General features: G+C 48.7%; 1 protein-coding gene across 1 annotated transcript in view; it reads right to left on the bottom strand.

Moving 5' to 3' along the window:
- Positions 1–23,418, bottom strand: part of RBM28 (RNA binding motif protein 28) — a 28,676-nt gene extending 5,258 nt beyond the window's left edge. Inside the window, exons 1-15 of the mRNA XM_081210590.1 lie at positions 23,226–23,418; positions 18,764–18,916; positions 16,338–16,432; positions 15,201–15,276; positions 14,776–14,868; positions 13,862–13,936; positions 12,256–12,376; positions 11,000–11,172; positions 10,530–10,608; positions 7,433–7,542; positions 4,815–4,888; positions 4,527–4,662; positions 4,180–4,244; positions 1,442–1,600; positions 385–534 (exon numbers count right to left, since the gene is read on the bottom strand). Coding sequence (XP_081066716.1) covers positions 385–534; positions 1,442–1,600; positions 4,180–4,244; positions 4,527–4,662; positions 4,815–4,888; positions 7,433–7,542; positions 10,530–10,608; positions 11,000–11,172; positions 12,256–12,376; positions 13,862–13,936; positions 14,776–14,868; positions 15,201–15,276; positions 16,338–16,432; positions 18,764–18,916; positions 23,226–23,376 — 1,710 coding nt within the window. The 5' untranslated portion in view covers positions 23,377–23,418. The remainder of the gene's footprint in view (positions 1–384; positions 535–1,441; positions 1,601–4,179; positions 4,245–4,526; positions 4,663–4,814; positions 4,889–7,432; positions 7,543–10,529; positions 10,609–10,999; positions 11,173–12,255; positions 12,377–13,861; positions 13,937–14,775; positions 14,869–15,200; positions 15,277–16,337; positions 16,433–18,763; positions 18,917–23,225) is intronic.
- Between the last annotated feature and the right edge of the window lie 1,631 nt (positions 23,419–25,049).

Here is a 25,049-nt window from a genome sequence, read left to right as displayed (position 1 = left end):
ATATAAGACATGAAAATATTGATTCTTTTTTTCTATTTGTTTAACTTTCTTTTTACATTTTATGTATTTTGTCTTTGTATTTTTGTATCTCTTTTTCTTTTATTATTGTTATTCTGTTCTATTTTTTATTCTTAATTCTGTAACTTTTTATTGTTTGTAAAATTCTAATAAATATCTTTTATAAAAAAAGAACGAAAAGAAAGGGCAGCCTGAGAAGACCAGGTGAGTCGGGCCTGATGCTCTCACGGGGGCAGCCAGGTGCCCCAAAGGGGAACTAGGAACGCGTTCCAGAAACTGATATTCTGTAGCCCTCTCCCCTGTGAATCTGCCCCACCTCTTTCCGGTGCCCCGTCTGGAAGGAACGGGGAGGGGAGGAAACCTTACCTTCTGGTCCCCAAAGACCTGGGGGTTGTTGTTGAGGTGTCGCAGGGCAGCCAGGGCCTGCTCGTGTTCCTGGAACTCCACAAAGGCATAGCCCAGCGACTGGCCCTTCCCCTTCCCAGCGGGCGCCTTCAGGTCCCGCATCACACGGCACTGGAGAGAAAGAGAGAGAGAGAGACAATCGCAGAGCTGGAAGGGAACCAAGGGTCATCTAGTCCAACCCAGGTGGATAAAAATCAATGGGTTTAAAAAAATAAATCAGATTTTTTTATTTAAGTTGGATTTTCAAAATAAAATGCTTTTGGAGGAAAAAAACTTTCTAAAGATAGTTTTCCATTTAAGTGACATTATAGTCCGAAGGCTATTCATCAGGAAATAAGGATTTGTTTTAAGATTTTCATGTGGGCTAAAACTCAAGTCTGTTTTCTTTTTTTAAAAAAAAGTTTAACCACATCAGTTAACAAGCATGGGTACATACGCTATAATGTTATTGTTTTAGTTAAATAAATTGTTTAAATTATTATTAAGGAAATGATTATTTTTCTCCTTCCAATAAAGCACAGCAGAAAGTTGTCCAGATAAAAAAGGTTAACTTATTAAACTTCACAATAATTTCATAATTATCTGTCTATGTATTTCTTAATAGTACAACCAAACCAGTGGTTTTTGATATAACTGTAATAACTACCCTGAACATTTATTATTCCAAAAATGAAACCTTTGTCTGGTTGTAAATATTAAGATTATACCAGCAAGAATGAGTCTTTCCGTTAAAAAATCATTTAAATCAAGTCTTACTGACTAGTGAATTAAGTCGAGATTTAAATCAATTTGCTTTAAATCAAGTCCACCCTGAGTCCAAGACAGGAATCTCAGCTCAAGCGTCCGTGACGAGGATGAAGCCAGAAGCTCAACAGGTTGTTCTGAGTGACAGGAGCTGTTTTGGCCATTTCTTCCCCAGCTTTTCCTCCAGGGTGGCGTGGCTAGTTCCCTCCCACCCCTCCTCGCTTAATCCCTGCCACCCCACTGCGGGGTGGGCTGCGCTGAGAGGCAAGCTCACCTCCTTGAGCCGGAGGCCGGGGCTCCCCTTGGCCGCCTGCAGCATCAGCTTCCGGAGCCGGACGTCGTCAACGCCTTTGGGCAGGTTGTGGACGCAGAGCCTGGTCTGAGACACGAAGATGTTCTGGTCCTTCAGCTTGTGACGCTTCAGCTCCTCAAACTGGGGGAGGAAGACGGAGGGGTGAGGCGGAGCAGGCAGGCAGGATGGCCAGGAAGGGGGGGGGCAAGGGGAGAAAGCCAGCCCACCACTCTGCTTCGAAGACGCTCCTGCTTTTGCAGGTTATCTCCCACGTCCGTTGTGTTAGGCAGCTGAGCTATTTCAAGGGCTTTTGTTTGATTTGCTCATTGCAAACAGCTGAAGGTCTGTAAATTTTGATAAGAAACCTGGGGGGGTTGAATGAATTTTTATTGCAACTGCATACAGGGTGGCTGTCTACCAGCTCCATCTGGGACGCAGGCTGAGACCCTCCCTGCCCGCAGACTGTCTCACCAGAGTGGTGCATGCTCTAGTTATTAACCGCTTGGACTACTGCAATGTGCTCTATGTGGGGCTGCCTTTGAAAGTGACCTGGAAACTTCAACTAATCCAGAATGTGGCAGCTAGACTGGTGACTGGGAGCGGCTGCCGAGACCACATAACACCACCGGTCTTGAAAGACCTACATTGGCTCCCAGTACGTTTCCGAGCACAATTCAAAGTGTTGGTGCTGACCTTGAAAGCCCTAAATGGCCTCAGCCCAGTATACCTGAAGCAGCGTCTCCACCCCCATCGTTCTGCCCAGACACTGAGGTCCAGCACAGAGGGCCTTCTGGCAGTTCCCTCCTTGCAAGAAGTGAGGTTACAGGGAAGCAGGCACGGGGCCTTCTTGGTAATGGCACCCGCCCTGGAAATAGACAACTATCTGACTTTTAGAAGACATCTGAAGGCAGCCCTGTTTGGAGAAGTTTTTAATGTTTGATGTTTTAGTGTGTTTTTAATATTCTGTTGGGAGCCGCCCAGAGTGGCTAGGGAAACCCAGACAGATGGGATCGGTATAAATATTAAATTATTATTATTCTTTCACAGAATCACAGAACTGCCAGGTGGGAAGGGATCCCTGATGATCATCTATTCTGACCCCCTGCGATGAAGGAACTGCAGATCTCTCAAGCAGCACCTCCTCCCGCACCCCAACTCTGAGCTCGGCTGCAGGAGTTCATGCGCCCGTTACTTCACAACAGGATTCCTGCAATGCGCTCTATGTGGGGCTTCCTTCGCGCTTGAGCCAGAAGCTGCAGTGCGTGCAGGATGCTGCAGCCAATTGCTGACGGACACCTTGCCGATTTTCTACCGGGCCAAGTTACTGTTAGCGTGCAAAGCCCTCAAGGACCCGGGACCACGAGATCGCCTTGTCCCATAGACAATATCTGGACCACTTCAACTTATGGAACAGGCGCTGCCACTTAATAGCCATTCCATGTTGGCAAGAACTCCATCTTGGAGTGTGGCAGCATCTACACTTTGGAACTCCCTGCCAACTGATATCAGGCACCAAACACTTTCCAGAGCCTGCTCAAAACATTTGTGTTTATAGACGAGCCACATAGATGTTTAGAAAGTGGAGGGTGGGGTTGATTTGTTTTAGTCTGCTATCTAGTGGCTTTAACTTTCTGTATGTTGTAAACTTTTCTAGACTTCTATTGTTTTGTAAATTGCTTCGAGGCTTGTTGTTTTTTTACACTCAAACAGCATGTGATCCATAAAATTTGTATGCCGTTTGAGTGTCAAAAAAACCCCCCACTCAAAGCGGTTTTAAAAAGGATAAAACAATCAAATCAAGAACTGTTTAAAGCATGCAAAAGTTTAAAATAGGTTTTTTTTAATTTAACTCCCATCAACTTCCTAAGCATCTGGGCAGGTTTTCCTAAACAAGAATGGTTTTAGCAAGAGCTGAAAAGAAGACAGTGAAGTCGCCTTCTGCGTCTCAACAAGCAGGGAGTTCCAGAGTTGTAAACAAATGCAGAAGAGGTATCTTGTGGGAAATAAACAGGGAAAGAGAGAGAGAGAGAGAGAGAGAGAGAGAGAGAGAGAGAGGGATATTTGGCAATTTTTTTGGCTCTCCACAACTACATAACGTGATGTCCTCTTGCTACGTGGAGAGTCTGGGGCCTCAGAGGGTCCCTGTGTGTGAGGGGCTGGGAGTCGTAAGCAGCAGAGAGCTCCTGCCCATCAGAGACAGGCTAGATCAGGGGTCAGCAAACTTTTTCAGCAGGGGGCCGGTCCACTGTCCCTCAGAGCTTGTGGGGGGGGGGCGCATTTTTTGGGGGGTGGGAATGAACAAATTCCTACGCCCCATAAATAACCCAGAGATGCATTTTAAATAAAAGGATACATTCTACTCATGTAAAAACATGCTGATTCCCGGACCACCCGCGGGCTGGGTTGAGAAGGCAATTGGGCCGCATTCAGCCCCCGGGCCTTAGTTGGCCTACCCATGGGCTAGATTCAGCAGACCCCCCTTGACCTGGCCCAGCAGGGGTCTTCTGGCATCCTTAAGGAGGGAAAGCGTGGAGCCATGTCTAGCTTCTAGGCCAGCCTTTCTCAGCTTTGCGTCCCCAGATGTTGGCCTACAACTCCCATCAGCCCTTGCAAGCAGGACCAGAGGTTAGAGATGATGGGAGTTGTAGTCCCAAGCTTGAGAAAGGCTGCGTTAGGCACATACACACAGAGAGAGAGAGAAAGAGAAAGAGAAAACTTACCCGTGCCCTTTTGGCCAGGTCAGCTTCGCTCATCCCCTCGGCAGCTTTTGTGCCAGCACGGATCACTGCAGAGGAAAGAGGAGCATTGAAAAGCAGAACAGAATCACAGACTGGGAAGGGACCCTCACAGGTCATCTAGCCCAACCCCTTGCAATGCAGGAATCGCGGCCAAAGAACCCCCGACACAGGGCCACCCAACCTCTGCTTAAAGACCTCCAAGGAAGGAGAGCCTGCCGCCACCTCAAGCCCCTTCCACATGGGAATGAAGACGCCCCCGTCGCCCTGCACACAAGGCAAGGTGAGCCCAGGTGAATCCAGCCCCGCCCAGCCGCCTCCTTTGCACTCACGGCCTTCGCGCGCCAGGTACAAGTTCCGGGTGCCGGTGGGTTTCTTCGTCTTCTGGCTCCGCAGCTGCTGGGCTTCCTCCCGGCTGACGGCCAGGTCCACTCGCAAGCGGCGGCCGCCCAGGTGCAGCCCCCCGCCCTTCCGGGGAGAAGGAGAGACAGTGAGAGGCAGGGAGGCAAGGAAGGGGTGCCCACGGGCGCTGCCAGAGACAGGCCGAGCCAGTCCCGGTGGAGGCAGGGGGAACTACCACGCTCCTACCCCGCCGGGGGAAAAAAAACCCCAGCTCTCACCTCGCTCTCATCCTGAGCCACTTGAAGGCACTTCTGGGCAGCTTCCTGGGACAGGAACTGGGCAAAGGCACAGCCTGGTGGTGGGATTTTGGGGAGTGGGGAGGAGAGATTCATGTTTAGGAAGCTGTCTTACAGTGACCCATGGCATCCTAGAATTGTAGACTTGGAAGAGACCTCAAGGAATGCGGGAATCTCAGCTAAACAAATACAGTCATACCTCGGGTTAAAGCCGCTTTAGGCTGCGTTTTTTCAGGTTGCGTCCCGCGGCGACCCGGAAGTACCAGAAAGGGTTACTTCCAGGTTTCGCTGCTTGCGTATGCGTTCAAAATGACGTCACATGCATGCGCGGAAGTGGCAAATTGCGACCAGCGCACGCGCAGACTGCTTTCTTTTCAGGTTGCGAACGGGCCTCCAGAACGGATCCCGTTCACAGATGCAATAGTTACAACATACAGTGGACCCTCGGGTTGCGAATGTGATCCGTGCGGGATGCATGTTCGCAACCCACAGTGTTTGCAACCCGCAGTGGCGCGTCTGCGCAAGCGCGGGTTCTGATTTGGCGCTTCTGTGCACAGCGCGGTTTAGTGCTTCTGAGCATGCATGACCACCAAAAGTCAGAAGTAACCCGTTCTGGTACTTCCGGGTTTCGGCACGTCCGTAACCTGAAAAAACTCGACCTGAAGCGGCTGTAACCCGAGGTATGACTGTATACAGCGCGACAGGCTGCGTAGTCATGTTTGTGACAAATGCCTTTACTAGTTCCTTCCTATCATACGAATCAAGTCCAGAATGAACAACTTATACAATCCTTAAGCAAGGTGCATAACCTATTTAATTAAATCCAAGGCAGATATATTTCTTCCTTTCTTCGTACATTCTTGTTTGAGTTCATATATTACACAGTCCTTGAATGTGGTTAAGGAAAGGTACCCGGAATGTCACGGGCAACACAGCTGATGAGATTGGCTAGCATGGGTAGCAGACACGGGCAGGCAGGCTAGCTCAGGCAGCTGGGGAGGGTAGAGGGCAGAACAAGGTTTCTGGATATTTCCTTGTTTCACCCCAAAGGGCTTCCTCAGCTGTTAATAGTTCTATATACAGTCATACCTCATGTTACGCTTGCTTCATGTTATGCTTTTTCAGGTTGTGTCCCCTGGCGACCAGGAAGTACTGGAAAGGGTTATTTCCGGGTTTCGTCGCTTGTACATGCGCAGAAGCACTAAATCACACTTCGCGCATGCACAGAAGCACCAAATTGCGCTGTGCACCTGTGCAGATATGGCGCTGTACGTTGCGGGCTTTTCATGTTGCGAACAGGCCTCCGAAACGGATCCTGTTCGCAACCAGAGGTACCACTGTAATATAAATATAAACACTTGATAACACAAGGATTAATATTTGATATGTAGAAATTACAAATACAGTGATACCTCGGGTTACATATGCTTCAGGTTACATACCCTTCAGGTTACAGACTTCGCTAACCCAGAAATAGTACCTCAGGTTAAGAACTTTGCTTCAAGATGAGAACAGAAATTGTGCTCTGGTGGTGCGGCGGCAGCAGGAGGCCCCATTAGCTAAAGTGGTGATTCAGGTTAAGAACAGTTTCAGGTTAAGAACAGACCTCCGGAACGAATTAAGTTCTTAACCCGAAGTACCACTGTATAAATCTGTTACATCATGACTGAAAAACAGAGTTCATACATTATTAAGCATTATCAAGCACCAGAAGAGACAGAGGCTGTACATACCATCGAAGTGTGTAACAGATTACGTAAGCAATGATTTTTGGACGATTCTCAATAGTAACGGCCAAGAAAGAGAGAAATATTTCTGCGTTGGATTTAATTAAATAGGCATCTCAGCTAAAGCATCCCTGACAGATGGCCACCCATCCTCTGCTTAAGAACCTCCCAGGAAGGAGAGGCCATTATTTGGCACACGCTCAATTTCCACACCTTTTCTAATACCAGAAAATTCAGTGCTGTATAGTTCATGATACAGTGGTGCCTCGCAAGACAAAAAGAATCCGTTCTGTGATTCTCTTCGTCTAGCGGTTTTTTCGTCTTGCGAAGCAAGCCCATTGACGGATTAGCGGATTAGCGCTATTAGCGGCTTTTAGCGGCTTATCGGATCAGCTGATAAGCGGCTTAGCGGCTTAGAAAAAGGGGGGGAAAGGGGAATAAACCCCGCAGGAACTCGCAAGACATTTTCGTCTTGCGAAGCAAGCCCATAGGAGATTCGTTTTGCGAAGCACCTCCAAAATGGAAAACTCTTTCGTCTAGCGAGTTTTCTGTCTTGCGAGGCATTCGTCTTGCGGGGCACCACTGAGGTAGTGGCCTCTTATATAAAACACAGTTAGTGTGCGAACGTGGTCTTGTCAAAAATAAAGTTCAAAATAAGGAGAATGATGTAACCCCAACAATGTTTATGTAAACGGATATAATACAGACCCCCCTTGCAGGACAAAAAAAGAGAGATTTTTAAGTTGCTACTTTTGAGGCGGGACCTGAACTCAGGTCTCCGAGGACCTCCCTCCCTCCCCGCCTAATACAAAATTATTCTGTCTCAGCCTGCCCCCTCCCCTCCACCCCCCCCCTCGGTCTCACCCCAATTACCTTTGGAGTGTTCCGTGTCCGGGTGAAGCACGATCCGCACGTACTTCAGATCTCCAAACTGCTCCAGCAGCTCCCCCAGCTCCTCCTCCTCGCTGTCGAAGGATAAATTCCTAGGGGGGAAGCAGGGGTCACATGAAGATGCGCCCCACACCCAGGGACGACAAGGGGGGGGTTGGATCCTGGGGGGGGGACACGTCCGGGGGCCCCCAGCAAGGGCGGACTGGCCAAAAGTCTTTGCACGGGATAAAAAACAACAACATGCTTTTGCTTTCATGATAATGATAAATATAATAATAATAATAATAATAATAATAATAATAATAATAATAATTTATTATTTATACCCCGCCCATCTGGCTGAGTTTCCCCAGCCACTCTGGGCAGCTCCCAATCAGTGTTAAAAACAGTACAGCGTTACATATTAAAAACTTCCCCGAACAGGGCTGCCTTAAGATGTCTTCTGAATGTCAGGTAATTATTTATCTCTTTGACATCTGATGGGAGGGCGTTCCACAGGGCGGGCGCCACTACCGAGAAGGCCCTCTGTCTGGTTCCCTGTAGCCTCACTTCTCGCAATGAGGGAACCGCCAGAAGGCCCTCAGCGCTGGACCTCAGTGTCCGGGCTGAACGATGGGGGTGGAGACGCTCCTTCAGGTACACAGGACCGAGGCCGTTTAGGGCTTTAAAGGTCAGCACCAACACTTTGAATCGTGCTCGGAAATGTACTGGGAGCCAATGCAGATCTCTCAGAACCGGTGTTATGTGGTCCCGGCGGCCACTCCCAGTCACCAGTCTAGCTGCCGCATTCTGGATTAATTGCAGTTTCCGCGTCACCTTCAAAGGTAGCCCCACGTAGAGCGCATTGCAGTAGTCCAAGCGTGAGATAACTAGAGCATGCACCACTCTGGCGAGACAGTTTGTGGGCTGGTAGGGTCTTAGCCTGCGTACCAGGTGGAGCTGGTAGACAGCTGCCCTGGACACAGAGTTAACCTGCGCCTCCATGGACAGCTGTGAGTCCAAAATGACTCCCAGGCTGCGCACCTGGTCCTTCAGGGGGACAGTTACCCCATTCAAGACCAGGGAATCCCCCACACCAACCCGCTCCCTGTCCCCCAAAAACAGTACTTCTGTCTTGTCAGGATTCAACCTCAATCTGTTAGCCGCCATCCAAATATGAAATTATTATTGTTGTTGTTTATTGAATTTACTGTATTTTTCATTCTGTAAGACGCACCTAGTTTTTAGAGGGGGAATGCAAGAAAAAAAATATTCTTTAAAGGCAGCGCTGAGCAGAGACTGTATGCATCCCAGGCTCTGCTCAGCGTTCCCTTTCAGGAGCAGCGAGTAGCGGGTGTGAAGCGCTTGCAGACTTTTCCTCCTCAGGGAAAAGCCCCCAAGAGCCGTACACCCGCTCCACGCGGCTCTTTAAAGGGAGCGCGGCTCTTGCGGGCTTTTCCAGGAGGTGGAGTCCCTTCCCCCACCTCCCGCAAAAGCCAGCAAGAGCCGCGCGAAGCCTCCTCAGGGCAGCGGGATGAAGGCTCCCCGTGCCCTGAAGAGGCTTCGCATGGAGAAGCCAGAAGCTAGAACAGCAAGGGGGGGCACTGCGCAACGATCCCTCTCGTTGTTCTGGCTACTGGGATAGCCGCGCAGCCTGCATTCTCTCCATAAGACACACACACATCCCCCCTTACTTTTTAGGAGGGGAAAAATGAGTCTTATAGAGCGAAGAATACGGTATATGCCACCCTATACCCAGAGGTCTCAGGGCAGTTTGCAGAAAAGATCAACATAAAAACCACAATATATACAGTGGTGCCCCGCAAGACGAATAACTCGCTAGACGAAAGGGTTTTGCGGTTTTTGAGCTGCTTCGCAAGACCAATTTCCCTATGGGCTTGCTTCGCAAGACGAAAACGTCTTGCACGGTGGTTTCCTTTTTCTTAACACCGTTAATACAGTTGCGACTTGACTTCGAGGAGCAACTCATAGAACGCGGTGTGATAGCCTTTTTTGAGGTTTTTGGTGATTTTTGAAGCTTTTCCAAAACTTTTCCGACACCGTGCTTCGCAAGACGAAAAATTCGCTAGACGAAAAAACTCGCGGAACGAATTAATTTCGTCTTGCGAGGCACCACTGTATATAATCAAAATAAAAGTAACAACCCAATAACACCCTTTTTACCTGTTGAGAATATTAAGATCTTAAGGGCCAGTATCAACAACAGAAGCACTCACATGATCGCTGCTGAACGAACCTGACACTTGTTAAACTTGTGTTGATTTTTAGGAAAATATAAATATTTGCAGAATGTTAAGATCCTAAGGTTCCAGTAGTAGATAGGTAGCCGTGTTGGTCTGCCATAGTCAAAATAAAAAAATTCCTTCCAGTAGCACCTTAAAGACCAACTAAGTTAGTTCTTGGTATCTGAAAAAGTGTGCATGCACACGAAAGCTCATACCAAGAACTAACTTAGTTGGTCTTTAAGGTGCTACTGGAAGGAATTTTTTTATTAAGATCCTAAGGGTTAGCATCAATGATATTCCAACCCCCCCGCGATGCAGAATGTTAAACAATATACTGATGCATGGAATGACCCCATCCCATTTTTCCTTCCTTCCCATATGGCATTACATATGTCTATGGATAGATATTTTGCTGTGAGTCACTTGGGAGACATTCAGAAGAAGAAGAGGAGTTTGGATTTGATATCCCGCCTTTCACTCCCTTTTAGGAGTCTCAAAGCGGCTAACATTCTCCTTTCCCTCCCTCCCCCACAACAAACACTCTGTGAGGTGAGTGGGGCTGAGAGACTTCACAGAAGTGTGACTGGCCCAAGGTCACCCAGCAGCTGCAGGTGGAGGAGCGGGGAAGCGAACCCGGTTCACCAGATTACGAGACTACCGCTCTTAACCACTACAGCACACTGGCTTGCAGATGACAAGCAGCTAATCAGCTTAAAAAGTAGTAAGGAGAAACAGCCATAAATGTAGGCTGCAGCAGGGTTCTGTAAGCCCCGTAAGGATGGATAAGGAGCAGGGCAGCAGCAGCCTCCTGGCTTCTCTCCCAAGGCGATGCTGAGCCCACGGCCTTCGCCCACCTGATGAAGACGGTCCTTCCTTCGGTGACGTCTGATGGGAGCTTCTGGACCTTTTTCCGCTTCGAAGGGACGCCAGCTTCTGGAACGGGAGCAGACCGGGGAGAGGGAAATCATGAGCAAGGCCTTCTCCAAAGGCAAGAGCAGGCCACAGAATGGTTGGAAGGGACCCCCAGGGGTCATCCAGCCCAACCCTCTGCAATGCAGAAACCTTTGGTAAATGGTATTATTATGCCGCTCTCACTGGGCAAGGTGTCAGTGCCCAGTCTCCAAAGACCAAGGCGGAGGAGGGCCAAGTTCCCAGCAGAGGCCATGAAATTTCACACAGCAGCTGGCAGCTTTCATAAAGAGGAATGCTGGGTTGAAATTGATTTTTTTAACCAGGTCTCTCCTGGCGCTCCTTTGAGGCGCCAGCTTTTTAAGGGTTTGCCACCTGCCCTGGCATCCAACCCCTCAGAAACTGCAAAACCAACCTTCTTCATCTTCCTCGTCGTCGTCATCTTCTTCCTCCTCCTCCTCTTCATCAGAGCTCATGCCTTTGCCAGGCTCCCCCTCTTCCTCATCGGAGTCCTGCATCTCTTGCTCTTCCTCTTCCTCCTCCTCCTCCTCGCTACCTGCAGGCGGTGGAGCGAGCTGCTCAAAGTACCTGTCCGCGAAATCACGCAAGGAAAGAGCCGTCAGAAGCAGGCAGCTGAACTCTGCGCCCAAAGGGCTTACCGTATTTTTCGCACCATAGGGCGCACCGGACCATAGGGTGCACCCAGTTTTTAGGGGGGGAAATCAAGGAAAAAAATATTTTCCCCCCCCCAGCCCCAGAGAGCAGCGTACAGGCTACACACAACCTCTCCCTGCCAGAGGGGTTGCGCGCAGCTATGGAAGAAGGCAAGGCAGTGAGCGGGATGGATTCTGCTCGCTGTTTTGGCTTCCCCTTTAGCCCCGTGCAGCCTCTCCTTGCCGGGAGACGCTGCGCAGGGCTAAAGAAGCCATAGCCCCGTGCAGCCTCTCCCTGCCGGAGGGGTTGCGCGCGGCTATGGCACAAGCCTGCATTCGCTCTATAGGACACACACACATTTCCCCTCAATTTTTGGAGAGGAAAAACTGCGCCCAATAGAGTGAAAAATACGGTAATTCTGGGGTTCTGGAATCTTGGAGCTGGCTGGATTTGGGCAGAGGGAGGAAGCCAGAGGCAGCCCTGCCGCTGCCTGCTGGCCGAGAGAAAGCAGGGATTTGGTGTTGGGATGCGTCCAAGGAAATGGGGGCAATGGGCAGGTCCCAGCTGGCTCCAGCCCACCAGCCAGCAGCGGGGCGAACGCCGGTCCTTGGTTCTGCGACTCAGAGCCTCAGATGCCTTTCAGAAGCTGAGCATGCAAGCCAGCAGAGATAAGAACTCTTTGCAACGGAAGGGCAGAGAGAGGCATACGTAAAGCATATTTACAAGCATTTTATTCAGCATCAAGACAAAGGAAAAACATGTCTGCTCCCCTTTGTGTCCAAGCAAAAAGCATAAGCAAAAGCTATACAAAAGGGAAGTTCCCAGCAAGCTGTGCTGGAATGTAAACAGGCATGTGATATACAACAACTCCACATATCTGTTCCGCTTAGGGTGGAACGGAACATCAATATCACACAGAGGGCACAGAGGGTAGCTTAGTGTGCCCACCCCCGATCCCCACGTCAGCAGCAGAGTGAGCCCGTCCCAGGTCCTCCGGAGCAAGCCCCTTGCCCTCACCTGCCCTGCCCCGCTGGCTCCGCAGGCTCTGGACTTTTGTCTTCCAGATCGTCGGCATCGGCGCCAGCCTGAGTTGTGTCCGCTTGCTGGGCCTGGCTTCGCTTCTTCTTCTCCTGGACCCCTGGTTGGGGGAGAGAGGCAAAGAAGCAGGAGGGTGAGACGCCTCTGCCCAGTTTCTCTCAAGGAAGACGCCCATTTCTAGCTCCACCCATTAATCCTGGCAAATCTCGCCCTCGCTGAGTCCTGCTTGCGGGTTTCCCATAATAGGCACCCGGTTGGTCCCTGTGAGAACGGGAGGCTGGAGTAGATGGGCCCCCTTTGGCCTGATCCAGAGGGGGCATCTTGGGTTCTCGCGAAAAGCCATGCCGGGGAGGTCCCCATGGCCAGATGCCAAAGAAACCGGAGTCCAAAGGAAGGAGCCACACCTGCAAAGCCCCGACTGGGCAGGAATTTTAGAGTTGGAACAGAAGTAGGAGGCTTCCTAAGGGCAGAATGGCTGGCAGGAGAAAGACCCTGTCGGAACATGGCGCTTCCGATGCCCAGATATCTGCCCTGGTTGCCCAGTGGCTACCAGGCCAACGTCAAGGGCTTACTATTAGTCCGTAAGGCCCTTCGCAACGTGGCACCCGTGAGATCACCTGACCCAGAGACACACAGCTATTATTATTAATAATAATAATAATAATAATAATAGTAATAGTAATACTATTTTATTATTTATACCCCACCCATGTGGCTGGGTTTCCCCAGACACTCTGGGCGGCTTCCAACAAAATATTAAAATATAATAGTCTGTTAAACATTAAAAGCTTCCCTAAACAGGGCTGCCTCCAGACCGCTCCCATTCACAGAACTGGCCCTGTTCCAAGTGCCACGTGAAATCCGTTCCGTGTTTTGTAGGAACTCAAGCCTTGAGTGTGGCTCCGTCTTCACTTTGGAACTCCCTGCCTCTTGACACACTGGGCTCTTTTCAGAGCCTGCTGGAAACGTTCTTGTTTAGACAAGCCCGTCTGGATGCTTAAAAGTCTGGTGCAAATTTTATCCTGTTTTTAGTCTACTGTCATTTCAGCTCATCTAAAGTCGTAAATGATTGCCGTTATTTTTTCAATGATGATTTTATTCTTTTATCTGCTTTGATGGTTTTTTTTTTAAAAAAAGAATCAACAAGTGGATACACATTATGAATAATAATAATAATAATAATAATAATAATAATAATAATAATAATTTGTTATTTCTACCCCACCCATCTGGCTGGGTTTCCCCAGCCACTCTAGCCGGCTTCCAACAAAAGATTAAAAATGCCTTTAAAAATGCATTTATGAGATGAATAAGCAAGAGGGCACTCCCCTTCCATGCTTGCTGGGCAGGGAGCGGGGTTTGTTGCTTCTGAAGGTCAGCTCTGCTCTCAGAACCAGACAGTCTCACACAGGCAACTGCCTGGCTGCAAAGACTTGGGACAAATGTTCTCAATCTCCTCCTGCCACTCTCAGCCGGTCGGCCTGAGGTCAAGATCGGGCCCCTTCACCCACCACAGCACACACAGAGTGAGACCGCCTGCCTGAGATGGCCAGAGCAGGATGACTCCTGCCCCGGAGCCACTCACCTGCGGGAGATGCCGCTGCCTGCATCACTTGGTACTTCTCCCGGGCCACGGCCCAGTCCACCGCCACCGGGCGCTCTGCGGAGGGAAAGGGAAGCTGTGAGGCTGGCTTGGCGAGGGGGCAGCGCAGCTACAAATCCCAGGGAAGGAAATCCCATTCGTAAGAACTCCACTGTTTAGTGTGGCAGCCCCTACCCTCTGGAACGCCCGGCCTCCTGACACCAGACTTCGCTGTACAATTTTTGGCACCTGCTAAAACTGTTTAGACAGGCCTGTCCAGATGCTTAGAAAATGGAGGTAATTTTAATCCGTTTTAGTATTTCAACTTTCCTATGTTTTAAAGGAGGGTTGCAATCCCCATGCCAAAAAATTTCCGTGTTTCGTATTTTTGTAAACCACTTTGAGGGCTCCCCCCCCCCAATCAAGCGGTGTGAAGATTTTATGAAATAAAAAGTCATGGTGTCTGTGCATGTGCAGAGGAGAGCCGAAGTCGGTCAGCCCCACTGCCTGAACACCCCTGCATAGTCAACTCTCCTGCGGATGTTCCAGCGTTCCCAGCACAAGAGGACCAGCAAGAGAGTCAGTGGTGGGGGGTGGGGAGAGCGTCAGACTAGGACCCGGGAGACCAGGGTTCAAATCCCTTCCGCTCGGCCACGAAGCTCGCTGGGGGTGACTTTGGGCCAGTGGCTGAATCTCAGCCTGACCTACCTCACAGGGTGGTTGTGGGGTTTCAATGAGGCGGGAGAGAAGCACGTGTGCCGCCTCGAGCTCCTTGCAGAAAAAGGTGGGATATCAAGAGCAATAGAGGAACGAATATTATCTCGCCTGACTCTCCTCACAGGCAGCTCCCATCCGACATAAACACACAGAGAGGACCTCAAATCACCCGGCTCCTTTTAAGAAAGCGCCAGACTCACCCTTGATCTCCTTCATGTTCATCCCCTTCAGGGCCCTCCCTGCTTCCAGGACGTTCTTGAGCTGCACAAAGGCAAAGCCACGCATCTTTCCATCTGGAAGAGACAGGAAATCAACTTAATTCTGATTATTTTAAATAAATATTTGTAGCCTGTGCATGGGATTCCGCTTATAGGGCGACAAGAGGAGCAGCCAGAGCCATAACCAAGAAGCCAGGTGGGACTTCATTCTTCAGCTTAAGACAGCGGACAGCAGAAACACGAGCCAGCCAGCGCTCCAATCTCCGATTGCTAGTTCCAAAGGGGAACGCAGTGATCCATGAATGGCTCGGGATAATCCAGGACAGGTGTGCAGTTTAAATGGAGTTCTATGTTCCTCTCCCAGTAGCGCCCCACCGGCCCTTTCCCACCAGGTCACCTGGCCATACCTGGTTTCTTGGGGATGGTAGTTTCCAGCACTGTGCCAAACTGAGAGAAGGCAGCCTTCAGGTCATCTTCTGTGCACTAAGGAGAGCAGAACGAGACCAATGGCAGAAGTCATCACAGTGCATTGGGTATTTTTCAAAACCCCTAAGTCTTAGGAAGGATCTGGGCTGCTGCGCCAATGTTCTGTGAGCAGACTGTGCTCTCTGGTGGGAAATCCGAAAGGGAGGCTTGGGGCTCCTGTTGCGGCTCCATTAAATGGAGCGCTCAGCTGTGATTTACACCAAATTACACAAAACAAATGAAATACCGTGAAAATCCCTGAAACGAGAAGCAGTCGACTAGAAATATCATCTTATAGAAATAAACTAAATAATAAAAAACAAAAAGCTTAAGGAAAAAATTAGAAAAACCTAGAATTGAGCAAAGCCTTAACGGGATGATGGCTACAAACCTCATTTTACTGAGCTATTCAGTTTCCTCAGAAGGAAATAGAGAAATCATAAACCTTAAATGACCAAATTCAAAGAAAGTGGGTAAAACTCCCAAAAATTCTGAAGTATTATAATCCTATCTCGACCTAGGTGAAGCAAAGCGCAGTAATAAAGGAATGAGGACTCAAAGGTACAGTTTCTAAAACTGAGTTTACAAGAAAGGTTTGAAAACCTAAATGGCAAGTTTTGGACACAGCCCAACTTGAAGAAAGCCAAGCACAGTAATAAAGAATTGAGGACTCAGCTGTGAAAATTTTAGTATTGCCTTTACAAAATGGTTTAAAAAAACCTAAATGGCACAAATTCAAAGAAAGGAATACCAGATAAGCTGTTTTAGATTTTAAACAAACTCAAGAACAGGCCTGAAACGCTCCCATGGTCTAGATGTTACTGCTGATGTTAAAGACTGATTTACACCAAAAAGCTGCTAAGAAATGGGGAGTTGGACTAGATGGCCCTGGGGTGCCCTTTCCAACTCTACGATTCTGCGAAACAGCACTACGTCAGTGCTCACAGGAGTGCAGTGAAAGATTAACCCTGCCAGTCCACTTTTAACGGCCTCGTTCCAAGAAAAGAATGGGGGTGGCTCAGAAAGAGAGCCCCAGCCCCATCAAAGAAGCAGGCGACTCCCCTGCCTGCGGCTCATACCTTGAAGCTCAGGTTGCGAATGATCAGCCTGGCTTTTTTTGAGGCTCCTTTTGCCTTTGGGGGCTTCTTCCCTCGCCGGGGGGCCTCAGAGGCACCTGGAACCAAAGCAAATGGGACACGGCAAGGACAATGGCACACTAAGAACACAGCGGAGGAATCATCGCTAGGCACAAGTGCTGATGCGCTCAGGTCACACCCACAAGGATCCCATGGGCCCAAGCATCTGGTTGGTCAGTCTGAGAACAGGAGGCTGGGCTGGATGGGTCTGGGGTCTGCAAGGACCGGGGACTGTAATAGGACTGAGCTTGCTTCTATCTTAAGGCCACGTCTCTCTTACAGAGTCAGCACGAAAGGGTGAAGGAAGTGTGGAAAGTGTGAGGGTTTTTGACTAGCAATGCTGCTTCCCTGTGTTCTCCCCACAAAACTACTTATTATTATTATTAATTGGATTTGTACACCGCCCTATACCCGCAGGTTTCATGGCGGTTCACAAACAAAATCATAATATATAAAATCAAATTAAAAACAAGAACCCAATAAAAGAAACCCAGAAGAGCCACATTCTAAAAGGGTATTGGATGTCAATCAGATCAACCAAAGGCCTGGTTAAAAAGGAACATTTTCGCCTGGTGCATAAAGGTGTGTAATGAAGGCGCCAGGCGAACTTCCCTGGGGAGAGCATTCCACAGACAGGGAGCTACTGCAGAGAAGGCCCCGTTCTCGTGTTGCCACCTGCCAGACCTCTCGAGGAGGAGGCACACGAAGAAGGGCCTCAGAAGGTGATCTCAGGGTCTGGGTAGGTTCATATGGAAAGAGGCGGTCCTTGAGGTACTGTGGTCCTGAGCCGTTTATTTATTGTGGTTTCTTATTAACCAGGTGTGAGAACCTTGCCATACCTACAAAAGACATTAATTTCTGTATGTAAGCTGAACAGTCTATGGATCAGCTCAGAAGAGAGTCTGGCTGGTGGAGCTCTTCTCCAACACAACTGCCTTGTCTTGCTCAACAGGGTCTTGAGCAGGTGGGAATATTATTTTCTTCTGCAACTGGATGTGACCCCCTTTGGTCTGTTCCAGTAGCCAGACTCTTCTGATGTGCTTACGAGAACCTCCTGTCAAAAGCCCGGGAGACGCAGCTGAAGAACCCCGCCACCATGCCTGGAGCAGGAGAGGAGGAGTTTGGATTTGATATCCCGCCTTTCACTCCCTTTAAGGAGTCTCAAAGCGGCTCACATTCTCCTTTCCCTTCCTCCCCCACAACAAACACTCTGTGAGGTGAGTGGGGCTGAGAGACTTCAGAGAAGTGTGACTGGCCCAAGGTCACCCAGCAGCTGCATGTGGAGGAGCGGAGACGCGAACCCGGTTCCCCAGATTAGGAGTCTACCGCTCTTAACCACTACACCACACTGGCTCTCCAGTGAGAGTTACAGGTGGGTAGCCGTGTTGCTCTGCCGTAGTCGAAACAAAATAAAAAAATTCCTTCCAGTAGCACCTTTGAGACCAGCTAAGTTTGTTATTGGTATGAGCTTGTGTGCATGCACACTTTTTCAGATACGTGTGCATGTATCAGAAGAGGTATCTGAAGATGTGTGCATGCACATGAAAGCTCATACCAATAAACTTAGTTGGTCTCTAAGTTGCTACTGGAAGGAATTTTTTAATTTTGTTTGGAGCAGGAGAGAAACTCCAGCAGACAAGGCATCTTCTCCCTTTACAAGCAGCCGGGCAGGACAGGCAAAGCGTAAAGGCGCTGCTGGAGAGGCGAGTGAAGGCAAGGAACATTCGGCTCCTCTGCCAGCTCCGCCCACAGTCCTCCTCTTCATACATATAGCCCAGATTTGTATTTTAAGAACTTGCCTGGGAGCCACAGCTGTCTAGGAATCCCATGCAGGCCATGAAGTGGCAGTGAATGGACCCTTCCATCCCAGCTCACCTGGTCGCTCTGCTGGTTGGGGGGCGGGGGAGCCAATTCCTTCATAGCCAGCATAGGAAACAAGCAGGTTATTGGAGTGGAGGCAGGTGGCGGCATCCCTCCTACCTCAGTCCACCTGACAGGAATCCTTTCTCTTTTCCAATAGCCTGTTAAGTGGCCACTTCCCTGCTGGCTGCAGAGGCGGTTTGTTCCACTGCAGAGGTATAACTGGGAATGTCTTAGTCTCTAAGGTGCTACTGGGCAATTTTTCATTTTTTAAATTTATTGGTAATGTCTTGAAATTGTGTACTGTAAGGAAATCAAAGCCCATCTTCTGGACTGTGAGAACATGTCAGAAAGGGTGCTGGAAGCCTCGAAGGCAGCGCAGGTCATGTGGGACCAAACCCAAGCCTCTTCCGTCTTTCTAACTGTGTTCAGCAAAACTGGTGCTAAGTGTCGACAGCAGCGCACAGAAAATCCTGGCACCCCACAAAAAAAAGAGACCTTGAACTTGCCTCCTTTCTTCTTTCCTTTCTGCCGTGGCTTCGGATTAGCAAGGGCTACCGTGATCTTGCGTTTCCCAAAGGCAGTGATCTCCTGGATGGCTCTCTGAGCATCTTCCGGCAAGGAGAAAGTGACAAAGCCAAACCCACGACAGGTTTTCTTGCCTATCCAACAGATTTAAAGGCACATTAATATTATTATGACGGGCTAAGCTTATTAAACTCATTTTCTTGCTGCAAGGAACTCAAGGTGTCTTTCCAAATAATAATAATAATAATAAAAACATAGAGCAAAGGTCAGCAACTTGGCTAGGGAACAAATATCACGTATAAGATAGGGAAAGCCATGTCACTCCACCCACCCTGCAATTCAAGAAAAAGGCTTGGGGTGGCGGTTAGGTAGATAACCAGAACCATACAAAATACTTTAAGCATAGATTCATATGAAGAAAGAGGCTTCATTTGAAGATGCCATGGCAACCTTATGCCAACTGGCTCTACAGTGGTACCTCTACTTACGAACGTGATCCGTTTTGGAGTGCCGTTCGCACCCCGAAAAGTCCATAAACATAGTGCTGCTACTGCGCATTCATGAAGTGTGATATGGCACTTCTGCGTCTGCATATGCAGCAAACCCGGAAGTAAACACTTTGCCACGTTCGTAATCTGAAAAGCTGCAATGTGCAGCACAGCCAGGAAAGATGCCTTGTTGGGGAGGCTCATTCTGGTGCCAGGTGGGCTTCGTGATGTACAGGTGGTCCTGACTGGTGGTGGTGCCAGTGGTTAATAATAATAATAATAATAATAATAATAATAATAATAATCAGTGCTTTTTTCTGGGGGGGAGACGCAGGAGTCACAAATAGTGTTCTCGAAGCTACCAGCATGAGTTTGACCAAACTGCGGGAGGCAGTGGAAGACAGGAGGGCCTGGCGTGCTCTGGTCCAGGGGGTCACAAAGAGGCGGACACGACTAAAGGACTCCACAACAACAACTGCCAGGAAAGATGCCTTGTTGGGGGGGGGCTCATTCTGGTGCCAGGTGGGCTCCATGATCCAGTGATAGTCCTGACTGGTGGTCTGTTGCCAGTGGTTAACAATAATAATAATAATGTTTTTTTTTTCTGGAGGGACACCGGGGTGCACGTACCCCTCAACATTTTGTGAATTTAAGTTTGGCCTCATTGAGAGGCAGTATTTCAATAGGATTTCAAACGTGATCCACCTGGAGTAGGAACCGGCAAGCCACTCCAGTATCCCTGCCAAGAAAACTCCATGGACAAAGACAACAGGCATATAAAAGTTATGACACTGGAAGATGAGCCCCTCAGGTCGGAAGGTGTCCAACATGCTACTGGGGAAGAGCGGAGGACAAGTACAAGTAGATCCAGAGCTGATGAAGCGGCTGGGCCAAAGCCGAAAGGACGCTCAGTTGCGGATATGCATGGAAGCGAAAGGAAAGTCCAATGCTGTAAAGAAAAATATTGCATAGGAACCTGGAATGTAAGAACCATGAACCTGGGTAAGTTGGATGTGGTCAAAAATGAGATGGCGAGAATAAATATTGACATCCTGGGCATCAGTGAGCTAAAATGGACGGGAATGGGCGAATTCAGTTCGGATGACTATCATATCTACTACTGTGGGCAAGAAACCCGTAAAAGAAATGGAGTGGCCCTCATAGTCAACAAAAGAGTGGCGAAAGCTGTACTGGGATGCAGTCTCAAAAATGATAGAATGATCTCGATACGAATCCAAGGCAGACCTTTTAACATCACAGTAATCCAAGTGTATGCACCAACTACTGGTGCTGAAGAAACTGAAATTGACCAATTCTATGAAGACTTACAAGACCTTATAGAAGTGACACCAAAGAAGGATGTTCTGCTCATTATAGGTGATTGGAATGCTAAAGTAGGGAATCAAGAGATAAAAGGAACAACTGGCAAGTTTGGCCTTGGAGATCAAAACGAAGCAGGGCAAAGGCTAATAGAGTTCTGCCAAGAGAACAAGTTGGTCATCACAAACACGCTTTTCCAACAACACAAGAGACGACTCTACACATGGACATCCCCAGATGGGCAACATCGAAATCAGATTGATTATATTCTCTGCAGCCAAAGATGGAGAAGCTCTATACAGTCAGCAAAAACAAGACCTGGAGCTGACTGTGGCTCAGATCATCAGCTTCTTATAGCAAAATTCAAGCTTAAACTGAAGAAAGTAGGAAAAGCCACTGGACAGGTAAGATACAATCTAAACCAAATCCCTTATGAATACACAGTGGAAGTGAGGAACAGGTTTAAGGATTTAGATTTGCTGGACAGAGTGCCTGAAGAACTATGGGTGGAGGCTCGCAACATTATACAGGAGGCAGCAACTAAAACCATCCCAATGAAAAAGAAATGCAAGAAAGCAAAGTGGCTGTCCAACGAGGCCTTACAAATAGCGGGGGAGAGAAGGCAAGCAAAATGCGAGGGAGATAATGAAAGATACAAGAAATTGAATGCAGATTTCCAAAGAATAGCAAGGAGAGACAAGAAGGCCTTCTTAAACGAGCAATGCAAAGAAATAGAGGAAAGCAACAGAATGGGAAGAACCAGAGATCTGTTCAAGAAAATCGGAAATATGAAAGGAACATTTCGTACAAAGATTACCATAATAAAGGACAAAAGTGGTAAAGACCTAACTGAAGCAGAAGACATCAAGAAGAGGTGGCAAGAATACACAGAGGAATTATACCAGAAAGATATGGATGTCTCGTACACCCCAGGTAGTGTGGTTGCTGACCTTGAGCCAGACATCCTGGAGAGTGAAGTCAAATGGGCCTTAGAAAGCACTGCAAATAACAAGGCCAGTGGAAGTGATGGTATTCCAGCTGAACTGTTTAAAATTTTAAAAGATGATGCTGTTAAGGTGCTACACTCAATATGCCAGCAAGTTTGGAAAACTCAGCAGTGGCCAGAGGATTGGAGAAGATCAGTCTACATCCCAATCCCAAAGAAAGGCAGTGCCAAAGAATGCTCCAACTACCGCACAATTTCACTCATTTCACATGCTAGCAAGGTTATGCTTAAAATTCTACAAGGAAGGCTCAAGCAGTATGTGGACCGAGAACTCCCAGAAGTGCAAGCTGGATTTAGAAGAGGCAGAGGAACCAGAGACCAAATTGCAAACATGCGCTGGATTATGGAGAAAGCTAGAGAGTTCCAGAAAGACATCTACTTCTGCTTCATTGACTATGCAAAAGCCTTTGACTGTGTTGACCACAGCAAACTATGGCAAGTTCTTAAAGAAATGGGAGTGCCTGATCACCTCATCTGTCTCCTGAGAAATCTCTATGTGGGACAAGAAGCTACAGTTAGAACTGGATATGGAACAACTGATTGGTTCCAAATTGGGAAAGGAGTACGGCAAGGCTGTATATTGTCTCCCTGCTTATTTAACTTCTATGCAGAATTCATCATGCGAAAGGCTGGGCTGGATGAATCCCAAGCCGGAATTAAGATTGCCGGAAGAAATATCAACAACCTCAGATATGCAGATGACACAACCTTGATGGCAGAAAGTGAAGAGGAATTAAAGAACCTTTTAATGAGGGTGAAAGAGGAGAGCGCAAAATATGGTCTGAAGCTCAACATCAAAAAAACGAAGATCATGGCCACTGGGCCCATCACCTCCTTGCAAATAGAAGGGGAAGAAATGGAGGCAGTGAGAGATTTTACTTTCTTGGGCTCCATGATCAGTGCAGATGGTGACAGCAGTCACGAAATTAAAAGACGCCTGCTCCTTGGGAGAAAGGCGATGGCAAACCTAGACAACATCTTAAAAAGCAGAGACATCACCTTGCCAACAAAGGTCCGTATAGTAAAAGCCATGGTTTTCCCAGTAGTGATGTATGGAAGTGAGAGCTGGATCATAAAGAAGGCTGATCGCCGAAGAATGGATGCTTTTGAATTCTGGTGCTGGAGGAGACTCTTGAGAGTCCCATGGACTGCAAGAAGATCAAACCTCTCCATTCTGAAGGAAATCAGCCCTGAGTGCTCACTGGAAGGACAGATCCTGAAGCTGAGGCTCCAAGACTTTGGCCACCTCATGAGAAGAGAAGACACCCTGGAAATGACCCTAATGTTGGGGAAGATGGAGGGCACACGGAGAAGGGGACGACAGAGGATGAGATGGTTGGATGGTGTTCTTGAAGCTACCAGCATGAGTTTGATCAAACTGCGGGAGGCAGTGGAGGACAGAAGTGCCTGGCGTGCTCTGCTCCAGGGGGTCACGAAGAGTCGGACACGACTAAACGACTAAACAACAACAACAACATTTCAATAGGAGTAGGAAAATGAGAGTAACCCCAAACATCTTTTTTTGGGGGGAAAGCACTGCCTAGAACAAGGGGTCCCCCGGGGTCATCTAGCCCAGCCCCCAAGCCCCCCCTCAGAGGAAGTGCCCCTTCCCCCCCCGTCCCCGCTCACCGGGCTCCGTCACGGCCACCGCCCTCCGCACCGGCCCCGCCCGGCCGAACTCCCTCTCCAGCTCGGCGGCGCAGGCCGAGGGCGGCAGGCCCCGCACCAGCACCGTCCGACCCGCGCCCGCCGGCGCCGCCTTCTTCGCCTCCGCCGCCATGGCCCCGCCGACCGGCCTCCCCTCGCCCAGCACGTTAGGCCAGCCTGGGCGCCGCCATCTTGGGTCCGCCGCTCAAAGGGACCCGGCCGGAAACGCGGCCCGGCGCGCGAGAGTTCCTTCCGGAAGAAGGGCGGGCGCCCTCTGCCGGAGAGGAGGAGGAGGAGCAGTAGGTTGCCAAGCGCAGAAGGGGCTCTCTGCGCATGCGCGGAGCGACACGACACACGCGCGCGCCTCCGCTTCGTCCTGCAAGCGTGCACGCGCGTCTTATTAAAACTGTTGCAATAACTGTCTTTGGGCGGGGAAAAAGAATTTCCAGTGTTTGGTGGCAGGGAAGAGGGAGGAAGCTTGTTCTTTTCTGGGTGGTAGGACTCGAACTCAGGGCTTCAAGTTGCAAACAAGGAGATTCCGACTAAATATCGCAGGGGAAAACTTTCTGACAGTAAAAGCTGTTTGGCAGTGGAACAGGCTCCCATTAGAGGTGGCGGACTCTCCTTCCTTGGAAGTTTTTATTTTTTATTTTTTAAAATAATCTTTATTAAAGTTTCAAAAGGTTACAAAAAACAAAACAGAAAAACAAAAGAAAACAAAAAACAACAAAAAAATTCCACCTTTTAGATCTCATTTTCAATAACTTCTTTTCATGACTTCCCCACGCCTCCCCTTATTGTATTCCAACTCCAGTTGTTTGTTCAAACAAGTTTTTGTCCTTAATGTCCTAATCATAAATTGTTAATTTGCTTAACCATGATTTGTTAATATGATTCTGTAGTAAATTTATGCCTTATCCTTAGTTTAGTTTATTCAACAATTTTTAAAATACAGTGGTACCTCGCAAGACGAACGCCTCGCAAGACGGAAAACCCGCTAGACGAAAGGGTTTTCCGTTTTGGAGGCGCTTCGCAAGACGAATTTCCCTATGGGCTTGCATCGCAAGACAACAGCCCATAGGGAAATATCCGGGACAGCGGGGAAGCGCAGCGCGTCTTCCCCACTGTCCTCGGACCTCCTCCGAAGCCGGGCGGTGGGGCGGGAACACCTTCTGAAGGCTGGCGGGGGGCGAAAGTCTTTGTCCCCCCTGCCTGCCTTCCCAGGGGCTTTTAAATCGCCCTGGACAGCGGAGAAGTCCTCCGCTGTCCCGGGGTTTTTTAAAATGCTGGGGGTGGGAAGAAAAGCCCTTGTCCCCCCCCCCCCAGCCTTCAGAAGAGGTCGGGGACAGACTGTCCCTGGACCTGGTCTGAAGGCGGTCTCCATAGGAACGCATTAATTGATTTTCAATGCATTCCTATGGGAAACCGTGCATCGCAAGACGAAAAACTCGCAAGACGAAGAGACTTGCGGAACGAATTAATTTCGTCTTGCGAGGCACCACTGTATATACCTTAATCATATATGAAAGAAAAAACAAGAAATATAAAAACAAAACAAAAAAAGATACCTTTCCTAAGGTTGTCCTTAATTCCCATCCACGGATTCCCCATTCTTATAATAATAAAAAACATATAATTTTTACACTGCAAAATGAGAATCAGGCCGCCTTTGGACTTCTAAACCCCCACCCTTCTCTCCCCGGTTTCAGTCCCAAACCAAAGTCCAGTTAGTCCATCTTTTTAGCCTGGTGATCTTATGTCCGAGGCTTTCAAATCTCTCTCAGTCCCTTTCAGCCGGCTTCTTCG

Source organism: Podarcis bocagei (genome assembly GCF_964188305.1).
Source record: "Podarcis bocagei genome assembly, chromosome: 10".
Lineage (NCBI taxonomy): Eukaryota > Metazoa > Chordata > Lepidosauria > Squamata > Lacertidae > Podarcis > Podarcis bocagei.
Note: the sequence above shows the minus strand (reverse complement) of the source record. Positions and strands in the feature narration are given on the sequence as shown.